Source organism: Myotis yumanensis, unplaced genomic scaffold (assembly GCF_028538775.1).
Source record: "Myotis yumanensis isolate MYYU_CA2020_CCGP unplaced genomic scaffold, mMyoYum1.0.hap1 SCAF_5, whole genome shotgun sequence".
Taxonomy (NCBI): domain Eukaryota; kingdom Metazoa; phylum Chordata; class Mammalia; order Chiroptera; family Vespertilionidae; genus Myotis; species Myotis yumanensis.
The window spans coordinates 34,570,057-34,593,817 of NW_027223756.1; the positions used below are offsets into that span (position 1 = coordinate 34,570,057).

At 54.2% G+C, this 23,761-nt stretch overlaps 1 protein-coding gene across 1 annotated transcript in view; it reads left to right on the forward strand.

Annotated features, from left to right (window-relative positions):
• FSTL4 (follistatin like 4) overlaps positions 1–23,761 on the forward strand; it is a 327,977-nt gene that overhangs the window by 272,869 nt on the left and 31,347 nt on the right. The window contains exons 7-8 of the mRNA XM_070415004.1: positions 2,131–2,297; positions 16,043–16,163. Coding sequence (XP_070271105.1) covers positions 2,131–2,297; positions 16,043–16,163 — 288 coding nt within the window. The remainder of the gene's footprint in view (positions 1–2,130; positions 2,298–16,042; positions 16,164–23,761) is intronic.

A 23,761-nucleotide genomic window follows, 5' to 3' on the forward strand; every position in this document is an offset into this window, starting at 1 on the left:
ACAGGCAAGGACCTCTGGCTCCCTCCAGGTCACTCAGGAGTCCAGGGGCTCTGGTGGATAATCCCAGGCTCTGGCTCTCTCACACCATGTGTAATCGCCCCAGTGGGGGAGGGGAGTAGGCCGGTTGGAGACAGTTCAGCCTCCTCTCACCTACACACTAGCAGGTACACTCTTTGCCCTTCCCACTGTCTCCCTTGTGATTCCCACAATGCCCCGGGACGAGGATGGGGTATTCCATACCTGCTTACTTCTTCCATAGAGCACAGGGCCTCATGGGTTGTTGGGGGAGAGGGGGTGTTAATATACTTTTATTGATTTCAGAGAGGGAGAGAGAGGGAGAGAGAGGTAGAAACATCAATAATAAGAGAATCATTGATCGGCTGCCTCCTGCACGCTCCCTACTGTGGGCTGAGCCTACAACCTGAGCATGTGCCCTGACCTGGTGGGCACTCAACCACTGGGCCACACCAGGCAAGGAATCCCATGAGGAAGAGGTACCTTGTCTATACTTGGGGAGAATCTGGGTTCTGAGCCCTAAGGGCCAGCACAGCACAGGGGAAGCTGGACAATTTTAGCAAATTCTCCTTATCTCTCCTCGCTCTGCCCTCTATCTCCAAAGCCGGGTTTTGCTACAGTGGGCTAGCGCCCTCTCTGCCCTGAGAAATAAGCTCACGACTCCGAGGCGGGAGGGCAGCACACAGAATGTGATTGAAGAGGGAATGTGAAATGCACCTTCGTTTGTGAAATATTACGCGGGTTGCATCTGCATCAATCACGCGCTGCTTATCTTTCCTCCTGCGGTTCCGTCACCGGGAGCCACATTTGTCCTGTGTGTGACTGTCCCCTCTCCGCTGGCCTGTTGGCTCCTTTCCTTCTTTATTTCCACTTTCTCCATTTTGCATCCATCCGTCCAACAAGCGTTGATTGAGCGCCTAGTATATACCTTGTTCCTCCTCGTGGGCCCAGGGCAGGGCCACTGAATGATTGTGGACGGGAAGGGCTTTGCTCCTCAGGTTCCCACCTGACTGCATCTGCTTTGCAGTGCATCGCGTGCCTGTAGCTTCACGCCTGCGCGCCTGCGGCTGTTTGGCTCCCCTTCCCCTCCCCTCTCCCACACACACTGGCAGGAGGGTGTGAGCACAGATGTTCTGCCTGATCTCAGCTCAAAAGTGTCCCACTGAGTCACACAGCTCCATCCCCAGCTCTCTGCCTTGCTCCACAGCTGTCAGACACCCCCAGGCCCTGATAGAGTCTCAGTCAGAGTAAAAAGGGCTCCCAGCACTTTTGCTGGCGTCCCAGAATAAACACGGCTCCCCCTACCCCCGAGCCAGCTGCCTCCCTCAGCTCATGCCGCCTCTGGCTGCTGCCCCAAGCCCCCTGCCTTGCAGATTTGGGGGAGGCAGTCCAGCCAGTGGGCTGGTGACTCTCCCTCCAAGTCTGATCCCATTTTGGTTTTTGAACATCTGAGTCTGATTAATTTTTTCATAAATCCCAAGAATTTCAGAAAGCCTCTGGTTAAAGGGAAGTATTTTAGACCCTTCCCATTTGCCTGAAGAATGACCAGTCTTCATGCCAGTTATCAAGTGTGAAATGGCAACGATTAATAGTTTGTGCAGCCTAAAGTACACTTCAAAAAGTTAAAGGCTACCATGCCTGGTGGCTGAGCAGAAATCCAAATCCAAGTTCAGAGAATCCTCAGGCAGAAACAAACCTTCAAAGGTCAGCCAGTCCATTCCCCAGACTGCAGACAGCGCAACCTTTACGCTGCCCCCAGAAGAAGAGCTTGACTGCACCCAGCCCGGCCCAGACCTCGTGAGGCCCGAGGCCCCAGGAGCACATGGCAGGTGCTGCGCGCCTGGTCCTGGTCTCTGTGTGATGGCCCACAGGGCGGGCAGCCCACATTCCGGCCACAGCCCAGATGGCTCCTCTGCACTCGCTGTGGTTCCTGGCCCGTTTTGGCCCCCAGAGCCCTTTGATCATTTGGCATAAGTTGTGGCCCCTCTCCCAGGAGGTATGTCCATTTGTACATTCTGTCAGCATGTGGTGAACAAATTCCCATTGCCCTCAAGCAACCTCGGCCCCTGCCCCGCAGGAAATCCCCTGCACCTGATGGCCTTCTTCTCCCTGCAGAGGTGGTTCAGCTCAGCCTCGCCCCCGAGGAGAGGGTCAGCGTGGCCACAGTGACCGTGGGGCTGAGCACCGTGCTGACGTGTGCTGTCCGCGGAGACCTGCGACCACCCATTGTCTGGAAGCGCAACGGGCTCGCCCTGAACTTCCTGGAGTTGGAAGACATCAACGTAAGTAACCTGGCTCTGACTTGGAGCTCAAACGTACGTCCAGGGGAAGTAACCTGGGCAAGACTGCGGCAGAGGCAGGGCCTGAGGGTTCTCTCCTGCCACCCACATTTGGTACCTTCCAACCTGTTGTCTGACACCTAGAGGTACCAGAAAACCCAAGCCCCACCACATGCAGAGGCAGGCTGCGTGGTGACTGTAAGCCTGCCAGCCAGGCCCAGGAGAAGGGGAACAGGGAAGCCAGGGGGCAGGGCAGGAGGTCCTTGTTACAGGCCAAAGCGGCTAAGGCCAGGAGGGGGGCGTGAGGATGGGATGTGAGAGGAGGGGGCTGTGTATCAAGCCGACCGCTCAGAGGGAGGGACCACAGTCCAACAGAGAACATGGCCAGACAGGAGGGCTCCCGAGCAGGGAGAACATCTGGGTGAGGTCCTCTGGGCGGTGGAGGAGAAACTCCGGGCCTAAAGCTGGGAAGAATATAGACAGCTGGGCATGGGGAAGAGGGATTCCCTGTGGAGGGCAGAGGTGAGCTCCTGGGCTGGGTTTGCTAGAGGACAGAGGACAGGTGATGAGGGAAAGAAAATTAGGTCCAGCCAGAGGGGCCTGCCCTGGGGCCTTGCTTATGGAGTGGGAAATGGGGGGGGGGGGGGGCGGAGGTGATGCGTTGCATGGGAGAGCCCTGAGCTCACACAGCCTAACGTGACCAACAGGAGAACCTCTGCACTCTGAGGGCCCAGGCAGCCTGGGCTGGGGTCCCAGCGTCACCCGCACTGCCTGTAGCACTTAAGCAATTTCTTAAACAGCTGGTCCTCAATGAATTAATTTATTAGAAAAGCAACATCAGTGGTACCTCCCTTCTACTGGACTTGAGAAATACAGGGATTCATTCAAGAATATTTATTGGCCCTGGTTTGGCTCAATGGGTGAAAGGATTTCCCAGAAGTTCGTGTGAGTAGACAGAATGATGTCACCAAGCAAGATGCTGCCAGGTCGGCAGCTACAGAAACAGGGGGCAGCCCTGGTCTTGGCGCAGGACAGGTCAACTGGCTCAGAATCCAGAGAAGGAAGACCTGTGGGATGCGTGGCCAGTTCCCGCTAACAGTGCTAAGGTGCCGGGGGAGGTGCTGGGGCAGAGGGTGTCGGCCTGGTCTGTGTGACCCAAGAGTTGGACTAGCACAAAGGGCCAGGGAGCACCCCAAAAAGAAACCAATTTTAGCTCCTTAGCTGGAACACCATTCCAGCCACAGCCCTTCCTCTCAATGGAGTGAGCCATCAGAGGAGGCAGTGAGCTCCCCAACCCTAGAGACATGCACGTGCACGCAGGAGCGTGATTAGCAATGCTGCTGGCCACAAGAGGGCAGCTAAACCCCATGCCCTTGACGTCTGCTTTATGGGGAGAGGCCCAGTACAGAATCCTGCAGGAATCCTCGAATGGGATTCTTGCTGCACCCTGGAAATTGTGCGGGAAGCAGAGAAAAGAGGGGCCATCCTGGAGAGCCACTCTGGGCAGAGCTGGCAGGAGTGCCCTTCCCCAGTCACGCTGGGCAGGATGTTTCCTTGTGATTGCTTCATAGGCTGTATTCTACCCATATCTGAATGTCAGTGCCAGCACAAACCCGGTGGGTGTTGACGCGCAGATGCTGATGGGCAATCTTCTGAGCCTAAGGCGGCCAGAGCATGTCTGGGATCTTAGCAAGGGAAGGTAGTGTCCTGGGGTGCGTGTGTGTGTATGTCGGGGTGCACGTTTTTATGTACAAACGCTGTCAAGGTGGGCATCAGCTCTTAGCCGTGTGTGCCCAGTGGTCATTGGTTCAGAACCAGAACAGGTCTGCCTGTGTTTGTCTGGACATCCATGGGCCTTGCTTGATGTTCTATTTAAAGACACCAGAAGTAAAGGCTGAGGCAGAACTCTTAATGCACTTGCCATCAGTTAATTAAATTACTTGGAGTGTGTTTCCCTCCCTTAAACATGCCTCCAGCACCAACTCAATTGCATTTTTACTTTGCACAGTGAGGTTAGCAATTTGGGTAATTGTGGGTGCAGCTGGAGATTAATGGCCTCTCGTTACCTCCCAGGAAGCACTTGCTGCTCGTGGTCAAGTCAGCAGCCCACACACAGGCAGGGCTCTGAGCTTCTCAGAAACCCCCATGTGAGGGTGCAGGGCAGCACCAGCCCCACGGGGGTCCTCGGGCCTGATGCATGCACCCACATTCTACACACACAAACACACACAAGTACACAATACATACACATAAGCACACAAAAAACACCACACACGACACGAGCACACACATACACATACACACAAAAACACACACAACACATACACACACCTATTCACACATACACATATGTCCATGCAGGTGTATGTGGCTCCCCTGCCTTAGAAAGAGGAAGGAGGCAGCACAGCCTGTCAGTGAAGGGCACAGACTCTGGGGGGTCAAAGGTACCTGGGTTAAGTCTCAGCTCTGCCACTTACTAGTTGAGCGACCTTAGAAAGGCCACTTGACTCCTTAAGCCTCAGTTTCTTCCTCTATGAAATGGGTATGAATAATAGTCACTGCCTCATAGGGTTACAGTGCAGATTAAATGAGAAGATACATATGACCTTCTTGGCACAAGTGTTCCATGCTATTATCACTCTCATCATCATCATCATCATCTTCATCATTATTACTATTACTACTACTGCTGCTGCTGCCAAACAACACCTTGCATCCTGAGTCCCCAACAAGCAGCCAGCAGAAGCCTGAGGCTCCCCAGTCAGGCAGCTATGACCCTGGGCTGCCCCTGCTGCCTGTCCTTGGGACGGGACAACACCATCGATGTCGGTCTCGTTTCATGCAGGGAGCCGGACAATGACCAGCCACCTCCTGCAGGTCCAGAGCTGTTGGGTGAACTGTGTGACTTCTCTGGGTCTGTGGGGACATGGGAATGAGGATGTCCTCCCTGCGGGGGCATTTTCAGGCCGAATGTGTGATGGGACTAGCCAGGTGCCCACACAGCAGGTGTTCGTAAGGAGCAGTCCCCGTCTGGGGACAATGAGGACAGCAGCCCTGGGAAGAAATCAGCTGTAGGGGGAACAACCAAACGCTCTGGTTTCAAGGGGTATTTTTGAAGTGGTCAGGGGAGAACAGCCCCGAAGGGCAGCCCTGACAGGGCAAAGATCAGGGATTGAATAGCTCCTAGAGACTCTCAGCGTACAGCGTGCCAGTGCCCGCCCCACCCACCCCGCCCGCTGCAGTCAGAGATGGAATACTATCCCCCGCGTGGTAATTAGCGCCTGGCACGGAACACTGCGCAGACCAGGAAGCTGATCAGCCTACAAAACCCAAGGCGGGAGCGGAGCGAGCACGGGGAGGTGCGGGCCTCCTTGTTTTGTCACTCGGATGAGACATCTTGATTGGCAACAAAATATTAATCACTTTTTCACTACTCTCTTAATGAGACGCTTTCATGGGCAACAAAATATTAATTTGTCTTGTCTTATCTGTTAAGAATTCTGTTAAATGAATTCACTCACAGGGCCATTACAGAATGCCATCCTAATGACACATGTAATTAAACTTTTCTGACTTGCAAACATCAAGGATGCCTCGAGCATCAGAATAATATTTGATTAGAAAGTAAATGTACCCTCTAGCCCGGAGCCGAGTGGGAAGGAGCCTCTCGGATTCCCCAGCGAGCAGTGTCGCTGTCACAGCATTCATGAGTCCTGGGTGTGCTTGTGTGTGTGTGTGTGTGGCCGTCCAGATGGTGCACGTGCAGAGTCATCCTCTGGACTCACTTGCTATGAGCTGGTGAATCCAAGGCCTGTGCCAGAGCATCGAGCAAAGACACCCTGGGCCTCGAGGGGCCTGAGACATCAAAAGGCAGAATTACAGGTTCCATGTTACAAGGAGGGAGCCAGCTCTGGGGGCCAGAGGAAGGTGAAGTTCTGGTCCAGGTTCAGGGGACAGGGATAAGCAAGAGAGGAGTCTGGATGGGGGGCTGGGGCCGGAACATGGCAGGTTTGAATATTAACATAAAGGATTTTGGCTGTTCCCTTAGGCAGTGGGATTCGTAGATTTTAAATTGGGGAGTGACACGGTCAAATATCTGTTTGACCATGAGCCTCTTCCAGCCTAAGATTAAACATGCACCCAAGGAGGACCCCAAATAAGTGGGACCCAAAAATAAGGGGGACCCTGCTCATGCTCCGGGAGGTGTGAGAGGAGAGGGGTTAGGGGTCTTCCTCCCCAGTAGTGCATTCAGAGTGGGGCAGTGCCCCAGGCTGCCCGGAAGTTCAGGCAGGACCTGGTGTGCCTCCTGAGGCTGCCTGAGCCACCCCCCCCCCTTTGGCAGGAGGCCCCAGCTTGCATGAGGGACCCCTGCCTCAGCCACACCGGGAAAAACACCGCCCCCCGCAGAGCAGCATCGGGGACCGAGAGTGCAAGGCCTAGAGACAGGCGCTCCCAGCAGAAGGTGCAGCCAGGAACACCCTGTGGCCGCTGGCAGTGGTCTCTGGATTGTGACGCCTCCTTCTGTTTGTTCCATCAGAAATCAATAGTTTCTGCTCCCACACCTACGCACGCGAACAAAGGCTGCCTGTACTGTGTTTGCTTCCTGGCCGGCTGCCATGGTTCCTTTACTGAGGCAGTCATGAGTCTGGGCGGCTTCAGACCGGCCCTGCAGCCTCCCACTTTAGCGTTCAGGACATGACCCACTGCCCCCACCTCCGAAGCTACGTGAGGACAAGGCCATGGCACCTCCCATGGCACCTCCCAGAGCTGGAGCCCGAGCTCAAGGCTGCCGTCCAGGAGTGGGCCTGAGCTGGCGTCTGACGGAGAACAGACCCTCACCCCACAGTGGCCCTGGCCCTGCTCTGTTCAGACAGCACAATGTCGGGTGCGGAGGGCACTCCGTCCCAGGGCCTCAGCCAGATCCCCGTGGGCTTAGCTTATCGTCAGGAAGAATTCTGCCTTAGGAGCTACTGAGGCACCTGTCACTGCAGGCACCCAAGCGGAAAGGGGACCAGCTGGGTAGCCTTGAGGACTCTCCCAGCCCTGAAGTCAGGCAGACTGCCCGAGAGAAGGAACGTGCTTGGGGGGCAGGGGCCTGTCAGACACAGGAGTCCTGCACATAAGCCAGGAACACCCCGATCCCACCCAGGCACCCACTTTTTCACCTGGACCACAGAGCCCTGACTTCCCCCCAGAGCTGCCCCTGCAGCCCCTGTCTCCTGAGGGCTCAGAACCGGGCTTTGAGGACCAGGGTGGGGGCCCATCTCAGAGGCAGATCCATAGGCCCCTCCTCTCCCCTGGCCTCCATCCTAGGGGTTCTGGGGGTCCCGGGGGAGAGGCTGCCTCACTTTCTGCAGAAACTGAACATGCGATCCCTGCTAGGCCTCAGTCCTCCATCCAGGCCAAAGGTACAGCAGCCACTCAGGGTGCAGTGAAATGACTGTCCCCAAACCCAGTTGTACATCCTGCCTCAGCAATGTCACCTGCCCTCCCTCATAACTGCCTTTCTCATGGTCCCTTACGATCCTCTGGGACAGGAGAGCTGCTAACGAGGAGAACAGAAGCAGGGAGAGGACACCCCAAAGTCACAAAAACAGCTGACCCTTTGCTGCTGCTTCCACCCTTAGTATAGGCAGCTCCACGTCCAGGGGGCCTGGGCCCATGCTGCTTTTGTACGAGAAGCATCTCATGTAACACTCACCGAAAGGCCATGAGGCGAGCGGGGTTGTGTAACTCACAGGGGCCAGGGACTTGCCAGGGCCTACAGCCAAGCTGCACACCCGGCGGGAGCTCTGTGTTCCTCCCTCTTGGGACATGACCCGCAGCACCCAGCCTTGCCAAGGCCTCGCTCTGGGGCCAGCTGGGCTGCCTCCTGCTCAGCAGTGACGACTGCAGTGCCCGGGCCCCCGGGATGTGTCCCTGCAGATACAGGCCCATGTGTCTCCGTAGCCTTTGACCTCTCCCCAGCCAGGAGGGGAGCAGAAGGCTGAGACCTGCACCTGGGATCGTTTGGCTGGGACATTCTCAGGGAGAGGCAACATTTTTCTATTGTATTCTTTAAAAAAAAAAAAAACTAAAAAAAAAAACCCCGCCTACAGCAAATCTAGTATATTTTAAATGACTTGAAAGAGCCACTCTTTTTTTATTGGGTTATTTTTTTTTTCGTCTTTCACCAAATCTTGCTTTTTGGGGCTTTCAGATGTCGGCAGGCGGAGCTCAGTGATAAAAGCAGAAAAACAAAACCCTTTAGAGGGAAGTATTCGTGGCCGTGTTTGAAGGATGTGTTAAAGGCTCGCTTTTTTCCAGGCCTAAATGGTGTAAAACCAGGAACAAATAGCTCTAATGAAGCATGTGCTCACAGCCAGCTCCTCTTTGGAAGTGAATCAGTAAAAAGACCAAAGAGAATGATTTAGGAGCTCATGACTCATTTAATTTTTATTGTCTTTATATGAACCAGTCACGAATCCATTGTAAAGAGATGAGAGGCGTTTGATCAACATGGAGAGCTGTTTGCAACACGATAGACAGTGGTTGTAGGTTCTGCATTAAAATAATCTCATTAAACACTTGGGTACCTTTTGTTTTAAAGTCTTGTGGAAAAAACACTGTACTTGAGACACTGAACGGCTCCGGCCAGCTCTCTCTGGCTGGTGTCAGAAACCCTGGCTGCCGGTGACCACCTGGTCCCTTAGAACTTTGGGTGAGTTCAAGCCCCTGGGAGTGCTGGCCAGAGCTCTAAAGACACAGGGGCCAGGCCCGAGGCCCACCAGCCTGTGCAACTCCTGGGGAGGGCTCTGCCCCTCCAGGCACCTCCGCTGGCCTTTGCTTTCTCAGTGGCTCCCTCAGGGCCACCGCTCTTCCCTCTGTCACTGGCTTCAAGGCTCCCCCTGTGCTCAGTGGCCGCTTCTGGCCCCATCTCAAAGGTACAGGGTCCCTCAGGAAAGTTGTGATCCAGCTCCTAGACCCTGGATGCAGAGCCCCAGGCCATACTGAGCACCTGCCAAGCCTGGCTGTCCTCCCAGCCCCAGCAGGGCAGCCCACACTCAGCCTGTTTTCGGGCTTTACGTGCTGCAAACAGTACTGCAGTAAGCATCCTTACACACTCCTCTTTGCACGTTTGCGTAAGTAGGTCTGTTCTTCGAAGTAGAAAGACTACATATAGGGTGGGCACGTTTTGGGGTTTGTTTGTTTGTTTGTTTGTTTTTAATATATTTTTTAGATTTATTTCAGAGAGGGAGAGGGAGAGGGGGAGAGAGAGAGAGAGAGAGGGAGAGAGAGAGAGAGAGAGAGAGAGAGAGAGAGAGAGAGAAACACCAGTGATGAAAGAGAATCATTGATCGGCTGCCTCCTGCACGCCCCCCACTGGAGATCAAGCCCCTAACCTGGGCATGTGCCCTGACTGGGTTTTGATGGATGTTGTCAAATTTTTCTCCCAAAAGTCTACACCAAGTTACACTCCCTCCAACGGTGTATAAGAGTTTTAAACGACGTATCAGGCGAAATTTCCTGATTGCAAGCCTTCTCGGTCCCTGAAATGAGCTGTGGAAGGAAATTTAATTAAATCCTCCCTGGGGTGTTTCAAGGACAGCACGAATGGCAGCCGCTGTTGTTGTGAGTGTGGTCCGGCGTAGAGAAGCTGGTGCCCTCCGTAAGGCCCCCCAGCCTGGGGTTCACGATCCATGCATCTCTGAGGGCGTGTTGCACTTTGCCCAGATGCAGGCAGCAGGCTCTAGAGGTCTGGAGCTCAGTCTAGTGCCTGAGTCCCTCCCCCGCCCCAGCTGGCCATGCGGGGCTGATGGGCTAACCATCCAAAGCCCTGTTCAGGGGCTCAAGCCTGCAACTCAGGCCCCATGAGCTGCCACTCCCCACACGATGCTCTGGAGTCCTGGCCAGTCAAGAGGTGTCTGCCCTCTGGCCTCTGAGGACGAGCTGGGGGCTCAGAACTGTCTCGGGTGTGAGCCTTCTGCTGCAGGTGCCCAGACACCTGTGTGTACTCAGGCACTCAAGTGTGTGCCCAGGACAGATGCCCAGCATCCACACCGCTGGGTCACAATTGCCCTGTTTGAATTTTGGTGCCAACTACAAAGTTAGAGACAGCGTTCCATGCAAGGCCACCCTCACTCTGACAAGTTTGGAGAGTTCCCAAAGCTACCTTCAGATTCCATCGTTTGCTAGAAGGACTCACAGAACTCTTTGAGGGCCGTTACACGCGCGGTGACAGTTCATGGCAGGGAAAGACGACAGATTCAGATCTGCCGAGGGGAGACAGCCCTGGGCAGAGTCCAAGAGGGTCCACATGTGAGCTCCCGTTGTCCCCTCCCCTGGAGTCGTGGACATGTTACTTTCCCAGCATTGACATGTGACAGTATCCACAGAGTCCTGCCAGCCAGGGAAATTCACACAAGCCTGGTGTCCCAAGGTCACTCACATATGCCCACATGGCTGACCTCTGGTATCCAGCCCCTGGGGAGGCAGAACTAACGCCTCTTGGCCCGGAGCCCCCACCACGTTGTTAGACTGTCCGGTGGAGAAAGCTCCCAGGCCAACCAAGGCCCAGAGAGCACCTCCCAGAAGCTGAGGACACAGACCAGACCTCTCTTTAGGTGATGTTACTCCACCACCCTTCCCTTCAGGGCTCCCCAAGAGACAACACACTTGGCTGACACACACCTCCATTCACTCAGCAAATACTAACTGAGCACCACTTATGCACCAGGCACCATGCCACACGGTGGGGACCATAGAGAGCCGCACAGGAAGATGAAGTGCCTCCCCTTGACACTCAGTCACGGGGAGACTGGCCACATAAACCCATCAGCCAGCAACCACACGCTCCCTCTATCCCCGGGGAAGCCAGGAGTCCTCCCCAGGGGCCTGCTCTCATGCCTCTGGCTCCCTCTCCTGGGCCTGGAGATGGGCAGGAGGACAGACCCACTGAAAGCGACGGTCCATGGCAGCCCTCCCATGGGGACTCAGCAGCTACTCAGGGATCATTTCAAGTTGCAGGGACTTTCTAAAGAGGACTCTGAGCAAGAGGACTGGTTCTGCAGAGTGGTAAGTCTGTCCTCCCAGGGGCTAGAAAGAAGTGGCCAGCAGGGGAGCCCGAGTGTGGATCAGAATGGTCAGCTGTGGAGGGCCAGTGGGTTGGAACGAGCGTGCGCATGCTCAGGTTGACTGTGTGTGTCCACGTGGGTGTTTGCGTGTGTCCACATGGGTGTCTGCGTGTGCCCACCAAGGATGCGTCTGGTCCTTGCTTGTGTGAATACAAACATCTCTGAGGACCAGCCATCGTCAAGGAGCTGCTATCACTCGATGTTTGGGTCCACGATGCTGAAATGTTTGTGCAGGTGGGAAGCTCAGGTTAGTATACTTCCAGGGGCCAGAACTGAACCAGCGTGGAGGCAAAGACCACTTCCTTCACTCCATCTCCCCCAAAGAGAGCCAAGGTGCTCCAGAGAAGGGCAGGGTTGGAAAAGCTCTAAAACAAAATGTTTCCAAACTGAGTTTTAACGTGTAGCCTTGACAGTATCATTAACCCAAACTCTGAAACCACTCTGGAGTCCTTGTGCTTAACACCTAGTCACTCAGTATTCAGCACGGATGGCTCATTTCCGTGTTACTTAGACCTGACTCCCATGCATCACTATGACAACATCCCTTCATCTCGCCTCTGCTTAAATATAGTTTAATACTTAAGTCCCATTTAATTGCTTCCTTTATTAAGGGCAGATACTTAGAAAATAGCTTTTTAAAAGGCAAAAACCAAGTCTTTAAGTAAAATTGTCTCTTTCCCAAAGATGGATGTGCATCAATACAAAGAATGGTCTAATCTGGCATCTGTTTATTGCTAGAAAGAACCTTGATTTTGCTAATACATTTCTATGCACCAGAACTAAAATAAAAAATAAAAAGCCATCCATAAAAAGACAATTACAGAGATGCAATCAAGCACTGATGGCCGTGTGCAGACATATCTCAGAGAGCATGCAGGAGAGGAGGGATTGCAGGTTCAGTTTTATATAGCTTCTTATAAATCAATTTTTAAAGTAATTTCCTCACATCCAATGAGGTAAATTTGATTTCTGTAGTCAGTATTCATGTTCCAGAAAACAATATGCACTTTGTTCCATAATTACACGATGCCTATTATTTCAGCCTAGAGACATTATTTTAATTCAGAGCCAGGTTCTTCCCAGAGCCCAAATCACGGGCTGGTAATGAGTGAGGTGCTCCAAGCGGAGCCCCATGCACCCAGCAGCCCCGCGTGTCCTTGAAGAGCGGACGCACACCCCTCCGCGCCGACTGAGCGCCACGTATGCCTCCGCTCCGGGAGCGGCGAGGAGAAGCGGACAGAGAGGTTAAAGGGCTTTGTTAGGGGCTCGCCAGGAGTCACCGTGGAGTCCGGGATGGGCTCACACGCATGGGCTCTCCCGTCTCTGCCTCCTGCTCTGAGTGGAGCCTTCTCTCCAGTCAGTATCAGTGAGCCCTGGCCTGAGGGATGCGTGGAGGAGACAGGGCGGGAGGCAGGGGCGAGATGGAGCCCCGTTCTCTGCCTTTCCACCCCACCACCTCGTTTGACCCATGTACTGGCGACATTGGGGTGGATGGAAGGCAGGAGGTGGGTGCCTCCGTGGTCAAACCCAAGGAGCCAGAAGGCAGTCCCTGCAGGAATCCTAGCCCATGCTGTAGTTCCGCTCAGCGATGCCGGTCCTGCTCGAGGTGCTGGAGACACAGCGTGCAGAGCCCCTGCCCGCTCTATGGAGCTCACATTCCCGTGGGGCAGGGGGGAGGGGGGGCGGGGCCCACAGACTGCAAACCAGGCAAGTGCAAAGAACAGTGTAAATGTAACAAGTGCCAACAGAGAAATACAGCAGGAAGACAGGGGCCTGGGTGGGGGTACAGAAAGGGTGGCAGGTAACATTTGAGCAGACGTGAAGGCGGGGAGCAGGCCAGGCTGATGGGTTGCTTTTGGGGAAGAGGGCGCAGCAAGTAGGAAGCTCCTTGGAGGGGGGGGAGGGGGGCAGGATGCCCGGCATGTTAGAGCAACAGCGAGGGCCCCTGCTGGAGTGGCGTGAGCAAGGAGAGGGGAAGGAGTTGGGCTGGGAGAGGGACAGGCAGACCATCCCTGCAGGCCCTTAGCTGAGGCTCTGGGCTAGGAGGGCATGTGGCTGCTGCGTGGAGGTCCCTGCCTCCCCCCAGAGGGAGATGGTGCCTTGGCCCCGGGGTGGCAGCGGAGGTGGTAAGAGGAGGTCAGATTGTGCTGTGAAGGAGGCAGGACTGGGCCGTCATTCTGTTTTATGGCTTCTGCGGGGGGGGGGGGGGGGGGGGGGGGGTGTTGAGGCTTAAACAGGGCGATATATGTCACATTTCCTGGCACAGAATTAGCTTTTAAAGACTGTGGCATCACCCTACACTGATCTGTGGGAACCTCGGCCTGGGGCACTTCTCCGCTGGGGGAATGCTGTGGTCCTGTGACCACACAACCCCCGTGGAGGTGACAACAAGCACAGGGGGCACCAGGGGCTTTCCCGTGAGGAAGGGCTTGTGGGCGCGAAGGCTCAGGAGGACAGTGTGGAGGGAAAATGAATTCCAGGGCCTGGGCACTGGGGCCGCCCTGTGGGAGGGAGCTGCCCTGGAACCACCAGCTGAGGTGTTGAGGGGCTCCCCGGGAGGCGCTGCGCCCAGCTTCCCAGCCCACCTTCAAGATGCCATCCCACCACGGGGCGCCGGCAAAATATATTTTCCTCCAGATTTAGGTTTTGACACAGGCAATCGCTTAGACCAGAAATATGTCAGCCCCAGAACTGACTAACCATTAACTTTTCATAAGCAACTCAGGTATGAACCCTTTATGACTCTGTTATGACACAGGACAAATCAGCTCTCTGGTGTTTTATTTTTATTATTGAAGCTTCCGCGGAGGGATGGGAGTGGGGCTTTCTGAAGCAGAGCAAATGTTTCAGAGAAACTCACAGGGTGCCAGCAGTGCTCTCCGGTGTGCGTTCCACTGGGGCGCTGGGGGCATTATTCCCTGAAAGCTGGCTGCACGCATCCACCACCCACCCTCTGCCTCTGCCCTCACGGGGCCTCTCTCTGAGCCCGAACCCCCTCGTTGGGCTAGTTCATTGGCCAGAAGCATCTTTAAAGGACTCGTGAGGGTTGTGGCCGGGCCCTCTGGAATGGGAGCAAGACAGAGGGTCAGTGTTTCGAGGAGCAGGAGCACGATAGGAACAGGACCGGGAGCTGCCGTGTGGCTGCCCTTGGACAGCCACTGCAGGTGGCCTGTCCTCCCTCCTGCCACAGGTTGCTTCTGTGGAAAGGCCGGGGAATGGCAGGAGGGACAGGTGGTGTTGGCTCCAGGGAGTCAAGAGGAGTTTTGCATCTTCTGTTAATAATGACAGGAAGAGTGACATCCCCACGTATGTCACACTCCCCACAATGGAAAACGTATTCCCAGACACTTTCCCTCATGAGGCAGGCAGGGCACAACTCACAGGTGCAGACACCCGGGCCGGAGGGACGAGGGAACGTGCCGGCCACAACAGAGTTCAAGCTGAAACCTGAGTCTCCGTGTCCCAGCGCCGGGCCCATCCCTTCACAACTGGCACAGCACAGCCCTGTTCCTAACCAGTGAGCCAAGCCCTCCTCAGTCCCTTCAGCTCTGAGAACCACACTTCAGAGATGTCTGATAGCTAAAGCCAAACCTGATGAGGGGTCCCCCTGAAACACCGGATATTTCTGTCTCCCAGCCTGGCTGCAGTGGGGCTGGACAGGGCCAGCATTGGCCATGGTTCAGCTAGAGAACACGGCTAACAGAAAAGGCCCTGGGGGAGAGCTTTGTGCCCAAGCGCTCACAGGGGCCTCTGACCAGCCAACAGCCCCTCCCGCCCACCCCTCCCCTACACACTAGCCCAGTGGGAGCCCACACTGTGAGCTGCAGGGTCACCGGGACAAGGCTTACTGAGCGGTATCCCATGGACCACACACACACACACACACACACACTCATCAATCACACCCGCGTCAGCCCTCCTGCTCTCTTTCTGCCCTGCCCTTTGTTGCTGCTTGCCCCACTTTCCTGAGAGTCTTATTTCTTTTCTCTGGGTTTTCCAGACCTCTGCAAGCTGCCGGAAACTATTTTGGTATCAAGGTGGGATCTAAACCCGTGGTGAGCAAAGCCCAGCCCACAGGCCAAATCTGCCCACTGCCTATTGATTTACATAAAATGTCATTGGAAGATAGTGGCACTGCTTGATTTATGTATCATTCTGGCTGTTTTCGTGCCACAAGGCAGGGCTGAGTAGTAGACAGGAACTCTGTGGCCCACAAAGCCAAAACTATTGCAGTCTGGCCCTTTAAGAAAAAGTTTGCCTACGCTAAACAAGGCGCCCTCCACGAACAGGTGGGCAGGAGCCAGGAAACCCGCCAATAAACAGCAGGGCAGGTGAGCCCAGTGGAAACTGAGAGGGAGCTTGCTGGGGAAGGGTTTGAGGGCGGCCTCCCCGAGAAGGTGCGCAAGGCCTTACGTGGATATACAGTTCTGGGCAAGCGACAGGGGACAGCGATGCAGGTCCTGCAGCCCGAGCCTGCCCAGCCCTGCAGGCAGCTCTGCTGAGCAAGGGGACGGGCAGGAGGGAAGTCTCAAAGCTGCAGCATTTCCGTTCCCCCGGAGAACGGGGAGCCCTGCCCGTCCGTCCCAAGCCACTCAGTAGAGAGGCCAACCGCGCTGCCTTCCTCGCCCCGCGCAGGACTTCGGAGAGGACAACTCGCTCTACATCACCAAGGTGACCACCGTCCACATGGGCAACTACACCTGCCACGCCGCCGGCCACGAGGAGCTGTTCCAGACCCACGTCCTGCAGGTGAATGGTTAGTAAATGGCTCCGTGCATGTCGTCCCCTCAAAGCGTTCCCCAGATGCTGCTCGGAACAACCCTCCCTCTCCTGTGGTCTGTCTCCTTAAAGAAACACCTGACCCCCAAACACCCCATCTCTCTCATAAGTAAAGGGGGGCAATGGGAAAAGGGCAACGTCCGCCAACTGATTTTGGTGTCTGGCTTCACCCAAAGCCCTCTCTGAGGAAATGAATCCTGGTGCGTCACCCTCGGCAGCGGAGGCCCTCCAGGTGACAGGGCAGCGGCCACTGCTGTGTGTGGTCTTGGCTCGGGTGAGACGCAGACACTGTCTGAAACCCACCACCGCTTCAGGCAGTGTGGACCCTGTCACTTATCCAACTGGGAGGCACTGTTTCCTCAACAGGCTGGTTCCCACCTCCCTCCCTCAGAGGCTCAACCAGCCTCAGCTGGGGCCAAGCCCAGCCCGAACCTGGGCAGGCCTGGGAGGCTCTGTGCTCCTCCCACACACACCCCTACCTCCATCCTCCTCCCCAGCTATGCTTGCCAGGACTCCTGGGACCGGGAAGAAAAGTTACAGCAGCCATGTTTTCTGAGCACTTGCTCTGGCCAGTCCTGTGCTTACATGTCACATGGATGCTCCCAGTTGGTGTATTTTAACCCACGTATGGATGAGTCTCTAGGCGAGGTCACTTGCCTGGGCCACACCACGGGCAGGTAATGTTCTAGACCCAGGGACCGTGCTCCGACCCCAACCTGGCTACGCCAGCCATCAGAACAACAAGCCACTGTCTCCCCACAGTGCTGTGGGGGTCAGCACCCTGGGGAAATCAGACCCAGCTGGGCATCATTCCTGCCACCTAGCAGGCCTGAGCAGGAATTTGTGTCAGGGAATACAGTGGGGCCTTGACTTACGAGTGTCCCGACTAACGAGTTTTTCGAGATACGAGCCGTCTCGGCCGATTTTTTGCTTTGAGTTGCGAGCTAAAATTCGGGTTACAAGCCAGTTTCAGATACCCCACCGCTAGTTGGCGCAGCGAACGTCACAGTGAACGCCACAGCATCAGCCCAGCATCACGTGTCTCACTCGTTCACTTTTTGATTTGACATACGAGTAATTTGAGTTACGAGCTCCGTCACGGAACGAATTAAACTCGTAAGTCAAGGCCCCACTTGTAGTGGAGTGGTATAGAGCAGTGGTTCCCAACCTTGGCTGCACATTAGAATCACCTGGGAATCTTTTTAAAATCCTGATTTCTGGGCCTCATCCTCTGGAAATTCTGTTTCTTTGTTATGGGGTGGGGCCGCAACATGAGTAACAAAGAAACAGAATTTCCAGAGGATGAGGCCCAGAAATCGGGATTTTAAAAAGATTCCCAGGTGATTCTAATGTGCAGCCAAGGTTGAGAACCACTGGTATAGAAGCTCAAGCCAGCCCCACATCCTCTGAGCCAGCTGGTGTTCAGGGCTTCTGCTCAGATAACGTGAGCAAGATGTCAAGAATGAGGTTCAGTTTTGCTTACCTCTGGGATCCCATGGTGACAAGGCACTTAAGGACAACTGGGAGAGCTCAGTTTGCCTGTGTGTTCACCCTATAGGATGTTTTAGGGACTTTTATACTCATATGTGCTAAGCCGTATTTTATTAGCACCTCCCTTGAGCTGGGATACACTTAATCCTCTTGGGGTTTGCGGCTGTGCTTGTTGGCTTGAATCCAGGCCTACGATGAAATCTCTGGCTTTCCCCAGAATAACCCAGGGCCTATTAGTTATAATACCCGCCGAGGGAGCCAGCCCAGCTGACGTGCAGGGGGCAGCAGTGTCTGGGCCTCACCCCGGCTGGGGCAGGACACGTGGTCCGAAGTGTGAAGAGGGCTTCCGGCCTAAAACGGGCGCGGGTAAATGCACAGCACCGTGCTGGGGATGGTTTAGCTGCAGAAGAATGCCACGTGGTTTGCCCGGGGTCCCTGGGGTCCTCAGATAAGCCTGGAAACGGGAAATCAGTCAATATCCCCAGAGCCTCAGCTCAGCCTTTCATTTCCTGCCCACACTTCACAAGAACCAAGGGCACAAAGAGAGGGCTTGAGCCTTGTCCTCCTCATTCCCTCCAAAGCAAGTCTGTGAGGAGGGAGGGGAGCCGCTTGCCTGGTACTGACAGGTAAGAGCCGGTACAGGTGCGCCTGGGTTTCCAGAGGAGACCGTCGTCTCAAACGCCTTCCTGCATGAAGTGGCCGGGCCGTGGCACGAGGTGGGCCTTCTGCCCCGAGTCTCCCCAGAATTCTGAGACTCAGGATGCGGAGGAGCCGGTTCTGTCCTCCCTGTGCCGAATCACGGCAAGGCCCAGGCCCACACACACTTGTGGTGGCGCTGGGCTCCAAGGAGAAAAGAGACTCCTCCCACCAGGTGGGAGTGGACTGTCCACCTGGCAGTGGGGAGTGCTCTCCTCCCCCTACCTCCCGGCCTCTGCCCCCCTCCCCCGACTCCCCACAGCCCCACTGGCCCAGCCAGTGCTCATCTCCCCTGAAGAGGCTGCTCCTGGCTCTGGGGGAGTCTGAACAGAGCAAAACCTCCCCACAGAGATCCAAAGAGAGGCCGTTGGAGATCCATTTCCTAATTGCTTAGAGATCCCAGGCTTCTCTGCCAGCCAAAGTACTCTCAGTGGAATTGGGGAAGGCATACTGGGACCTCTTTATTTGTCATCAGTTTTCTCCCTCATTAAATGTAGACATGTGCTTGGCTGCATGACATCTGGGCTAGGCCAGTCAGGTGGCCCTAGCTCCCCGAGCCCCGAGGTCCCTGGGCTGCGCTGACTCCCAGGCACTTGGGGTGGCATTTGGGGCCATTAACCAGCTCCCTCATGGGAGCAACATGCTAACATAGGCCAACTGTGACCTCATAAGGACAAAGTCCACTGCCTGCTGACCTGGGAATAAGACGAGAGGTGGTCAAAGTGTTCCAGAAGTTAAGCTTGCTGTGCTGGACTGAGAGGGAAGCGCATACTGGGTGGGGCAATGGGAAGGTGTTGTTGAAAGTAGAGTGGTATGGAAGACACAGTTCCAGTGGTAACCCTTGCTGGATATCTCCCGTGCACCATCCCTGTTTCAAAATGAGGAACTTGGGGCTCAGAGACAGCAAGTGATTTGCCCAGAACCCCCAGCCCTACAGTTAGTAAGTGCAGAACAGATCTTGGCTCCAAAGCCCAGGCTCTTGACCCCTGACCTCCCCTCCTCGCCGGGGCGTGGTGTTGTTGCTATTGGAGAATCCAGATGTGGGGTGCACGGGCAGGGGGACAGCAGGTCAATGTTGAGCAGCTGTGGGGGTTACAGACCTGAAGGGGTTTGTTTTCCTGCGTGCATCAAAGCCCAATAGGACATGCACAGGAGTTAGTAGCAAAGAAAGGAATGGTTTATTGAAGGAAGTAGCACCCAGCTCGGAGACACGGGTGAGCTGGTGTTCTAAAACCTCGTTCCCTGACGGCTTCTGGGGGATGGATTAAAGAGAGAAAAAATCATTAATCATCGAAACTAAAGGAGTTAGGGTCGGGGGGCCCACTGACAGGTCAGGGCCAAGGTGGGGGTGGTTAGTATTGCATCTGGTCCTAATGTCAGCCATGGAGTTGTTCTGTCTGGTTATATAAGAATGTGGTTGGTAGGGCCAATCCACCTTCATGGGTCTGGGGCTGAGGCATAACTAAGGGCAAGGTGTTATCTTTTGTTTGACGGAAACTCTCTTCTCTTGATCAACAGAGTTGAGGCTTTGTTCTTTTCTTTAAATATTTATCAAATTGGTTGGGGCGACGTTGGTCAACATGAACAGATAGGTTTCAGGTGTGGGTTTCTATGTTACAAGAGCTGTATATTGCACCGTGTGCCCACCACCCAAGGTCACATCTTCTCCTGTCACCTTATATTAGGGCCCCCGTCTCCCCTCACCCCTTCCCTCTGGCAACCACCACACTGACTGCTGTTTGTATTCATGCGTTTCAGTTTTATATCCCACATATGAGTAAGTCATACTATAGTTCTCAACTTTTTCTGACTGACTTATTTCATTACTGTTCTCAGGGTCCATTCATGTTGTTGCAAATGGTGCTATTTTGTCCTTTCTTATGGCTGAGCAGTATTCCATTGTGTATATGTACCGCATCTTCTTTATCCAGTCCTCTATTGCAGGACACTTTGTTTGTTTCCATGTCTTGACCACCGTGAATAATGCTAGAGTGAACATAGGGGTGCATGTATCTTTGCGAATACATGATTTCGAGTTTTTCGGGTGTGTTCCCAGGAGAGGGATTGCTGGGTCGTATGGTAGCTCTGGTCTTTAATTTTTTGAGGAACTGCCTGAGTACTTTCCAGAGTGGTTGTACCGGACTACAGTCCCACCAGCAGTGAATGGGGGTTCCCTTTTTCCCACAGCCTCTCCAACACTTGTTATTGCTTGTCTTGTTGATAATGGCCACTCTCACAGGGGCAAGGTGGTATCCATGGTAGTTTTGATTTGCATTTCCCTATTTGCCAGTGAGGTTGAACATTTTTTAAATATCTATTGGCTGTTCATATTTTCTTCTTAGGAGAGGTGTCTGTTCAGGTCCTCCCCCTACTTTTTGATTGGGTTGCTTGTTTGATGCGAGTTTTATGAGTTCTTTATATATTTTGGAAATTAAACCTTTATCGGTTTGCAAATATCATCTCCCATCTGGTTGGCTGCCTCTTTGTTTTGTTGTCCGTTTCTTTTGCTGAGCAGAAGCTTTTTAGTTTGATACAGTCCCATTCGTTTATTTGTGCCTTTACTTCCTTGCCTTTGAGGTCAAGTTCATAAAATGTTCTCTATGACCAAAGTCCATAAGGCTTTGTTCTTTTTTTAAAAATATATTTTATTGATTTTTTACAGAGAGGAAGGGAGAGGGATAGAGAGCTAGAAACGTCAATGAGAGAGAAACATCGATCAGCTACCTCCTGCACACTTCCTACTGGGGATGTGCCCGCAACCAAGGTACATGCCCTTGACCAGAATCGAACCTGGGACCTTTCAGTCTGCTGGCCGACGCTCTATCCACTGAGCCAAACCCGTTAGGACAAGGCTTTGATCTTTAAGGCAGTTTGACGCTGACCAGAACCTAATTGTCCTGAGGGCTTAATGATGAGGAAGCGGTGGTGCAGTGTGTGCAAAAGTGGAGGGATCTGGTCGAAGGAGGCAAGTGAGTCGTGCTGTGATGAGACTGGACAGAGCTGGCTTGAATTAAGGAAAAAGCCGTATTAAAGAAATGACGTTCCTGTACGGCTACAGGGGCTGCACACTGTGGGGGACAGGGGACAGGAACCCTGCCTCATTCACTCATTCATCTCTGTCCCAGTGTTGAGCTTAGACCTGATCAGAAACAGCTGGCCTAGCGAGAATCTGAGCAAGGACCCCTGGCAGTGACTATAAGGCCCAGCCCCTGCCCCCAGCAGGACAGGAGCTGGGGAACTGCATGGCTGGGTGTCACCAGCTCCAGGTGGGGCTGAGCAGGTCACTGTGCAGACTTCCGATGCTGCTCGGGTTCCCAGGAGGCTCTCAGAGGCGGGGGGCATGGGGAGCTTTGTAGGCTGTGGCCTGGTGCCAGCAGGTAACATTCGGGCAGGAGGACCTGGGGAGGCTGAGAAGGCACTGCTGGTGCTCAGGACACGCAGAGCACTGTGTTTCTACGGAGTCCCCTGAGGAAGGGGTGGGAAGGCGGCAACATTCACCTGTGGGATTGGTTCCTTCCCACCACCCAAAGCTTGAAAGATGGCCCTGAGCAGCTTGGGTAGAATTCGGTGCAATTGCCCAGCAGGGCTGCTGAGGTCCCTTTGGGTCCCCTTCAGGTGGCAGGTGGCCTGTGGCTTACTCTGAGGCAGTACTTGGACACACAGAGAGAGAGCAATGTTCTGTGTCTGGTCATCCTGCTGGGATCACCTCAGAGGGTAGACAGGAAGGGGAGGAGCATGAAAGGAGGAGATGGGGGGGGGGGGCTCAGAAGAGTCTACCAGAACAGCAGCTGTGCTGGGGAGTTTGTGTGTGGCCTGTGGGCCCATGAGACAGAGATGCCACTTTTGGGAACAAGAGCTAGGCTGGGGGCTGCTCCATCCTAGGCCCAGCGCAGACCCAAGCTGCCAGCACCTCTGTCAAAGGGTCAAGACATGAACTCTGAGCCAGACAGACCTAGTGCTGGTACTTCCTTGACATACAGTCTTAGGCTAGTAAACTTACCTGTAAACGGGAATAATAATAACACATCCTGCCTCATAGGCCTGATGAGATATGATAGATGGAAAAGCCTGATACAGATATAGTTCAAAGCCCATGGTAGGAGAAGATATGGGGGAGATTTGGCGTTGTCTCGAGCCCTATTTTACTGTAGTTGGTGGACACAGGTCTGAGCTAGTGGCTCCTCAGAGAGCCTCCAACCCATTATACAGATGGGAAAATTAAGACCCACAGAAATTTGCCAAATGAGGAATAAAATATAGACTTCTTCTCCCTGGAGCTGCGGTGACAAGAGCAGGACCCCCATATACAGGCTGGGCCACCATCTTCTGAAGCTCTCCCTCGTGACTCGGCCTTGACCTGGGTGGCTAACGGAATCCCTTCCAGGAAACTCCTGCCTCTCTTAAATTATTAGTATTACTTCCCCATAGACCAGGCCTCCCAGGGATGAGGCCCAAACACTGACATGATTTATAACTTCATGCAAACCTCCTGCATTGCTTTCATCAGAAGGAGCAAGAACTCCAGACATAAATGATTAATCCATTAAATTAAAACACCCTTGACCTCCCCATCGTTTAGACATGTAGCAATTCATCCCCAAAAAAATGCAATAATCATCTCCCGCATCTGTTGACTTCTCCCACGTGGTGCTTTCATGAATGTGCCTCTTACTCAGGACACGTTCGTGCTCCTTCCACCTCGGGAGTGACCGATGCTTCCCAAAGAATGTGGGCCCTTGTGTCATGTTTTCAACATTTTCACTGGGAGGCTTGGCAAACTTTTTTAAATGAAGACGTTTACACAGGACATATTAATCTCAAATGATTTTTAGTGCACAAATTACACCAAAGAAGAGGGGAGGTCAGGGCCCCCCCAAAAAACAAAAACAGTCGGGTCCTTGCCTTGTTGTTGGCAGAAAGCTGATTCTGCCCCCACCCCGCCTCGGGGCAGGCAGGATGCTTTCTCCGTAGCAGGACAGGGCCCGTCCAAGTGGGGCTCAAGGGCACCAGGTCTTTGAGGCCTCCCTGCCCGGGGCTCTCCTCGGGCTCTGCCTGTCCTGGCAGGAGGCTGGACCCAGAGCTCTGGCTCTGGTAGGAGGCCCAGCTTCTGCCCGCGGTGAACAGGTGCTGGCTCAGACCCCGGGGCCTGTTGCACTGACAGCAGGCTCCGTGGTGCCTCATCACATGTGAAGGGGACAGTTTGGTCCTGGAGGCAGTGGTGAGCTCCCACCCAAGTGATGGGGTCATTTTCTTTAACATCCTTGTGCTAGTTTTCCCGTTAGCAGGTAGTCAGGTCAAGGCCAGATGAGCTCCTCAGTGGATCTCCTAGGTTGCCAGGGGGCCTAGGCCTGTCTGCGGGGCCACTTCCCACTGCTGCCCTGGCTGTGC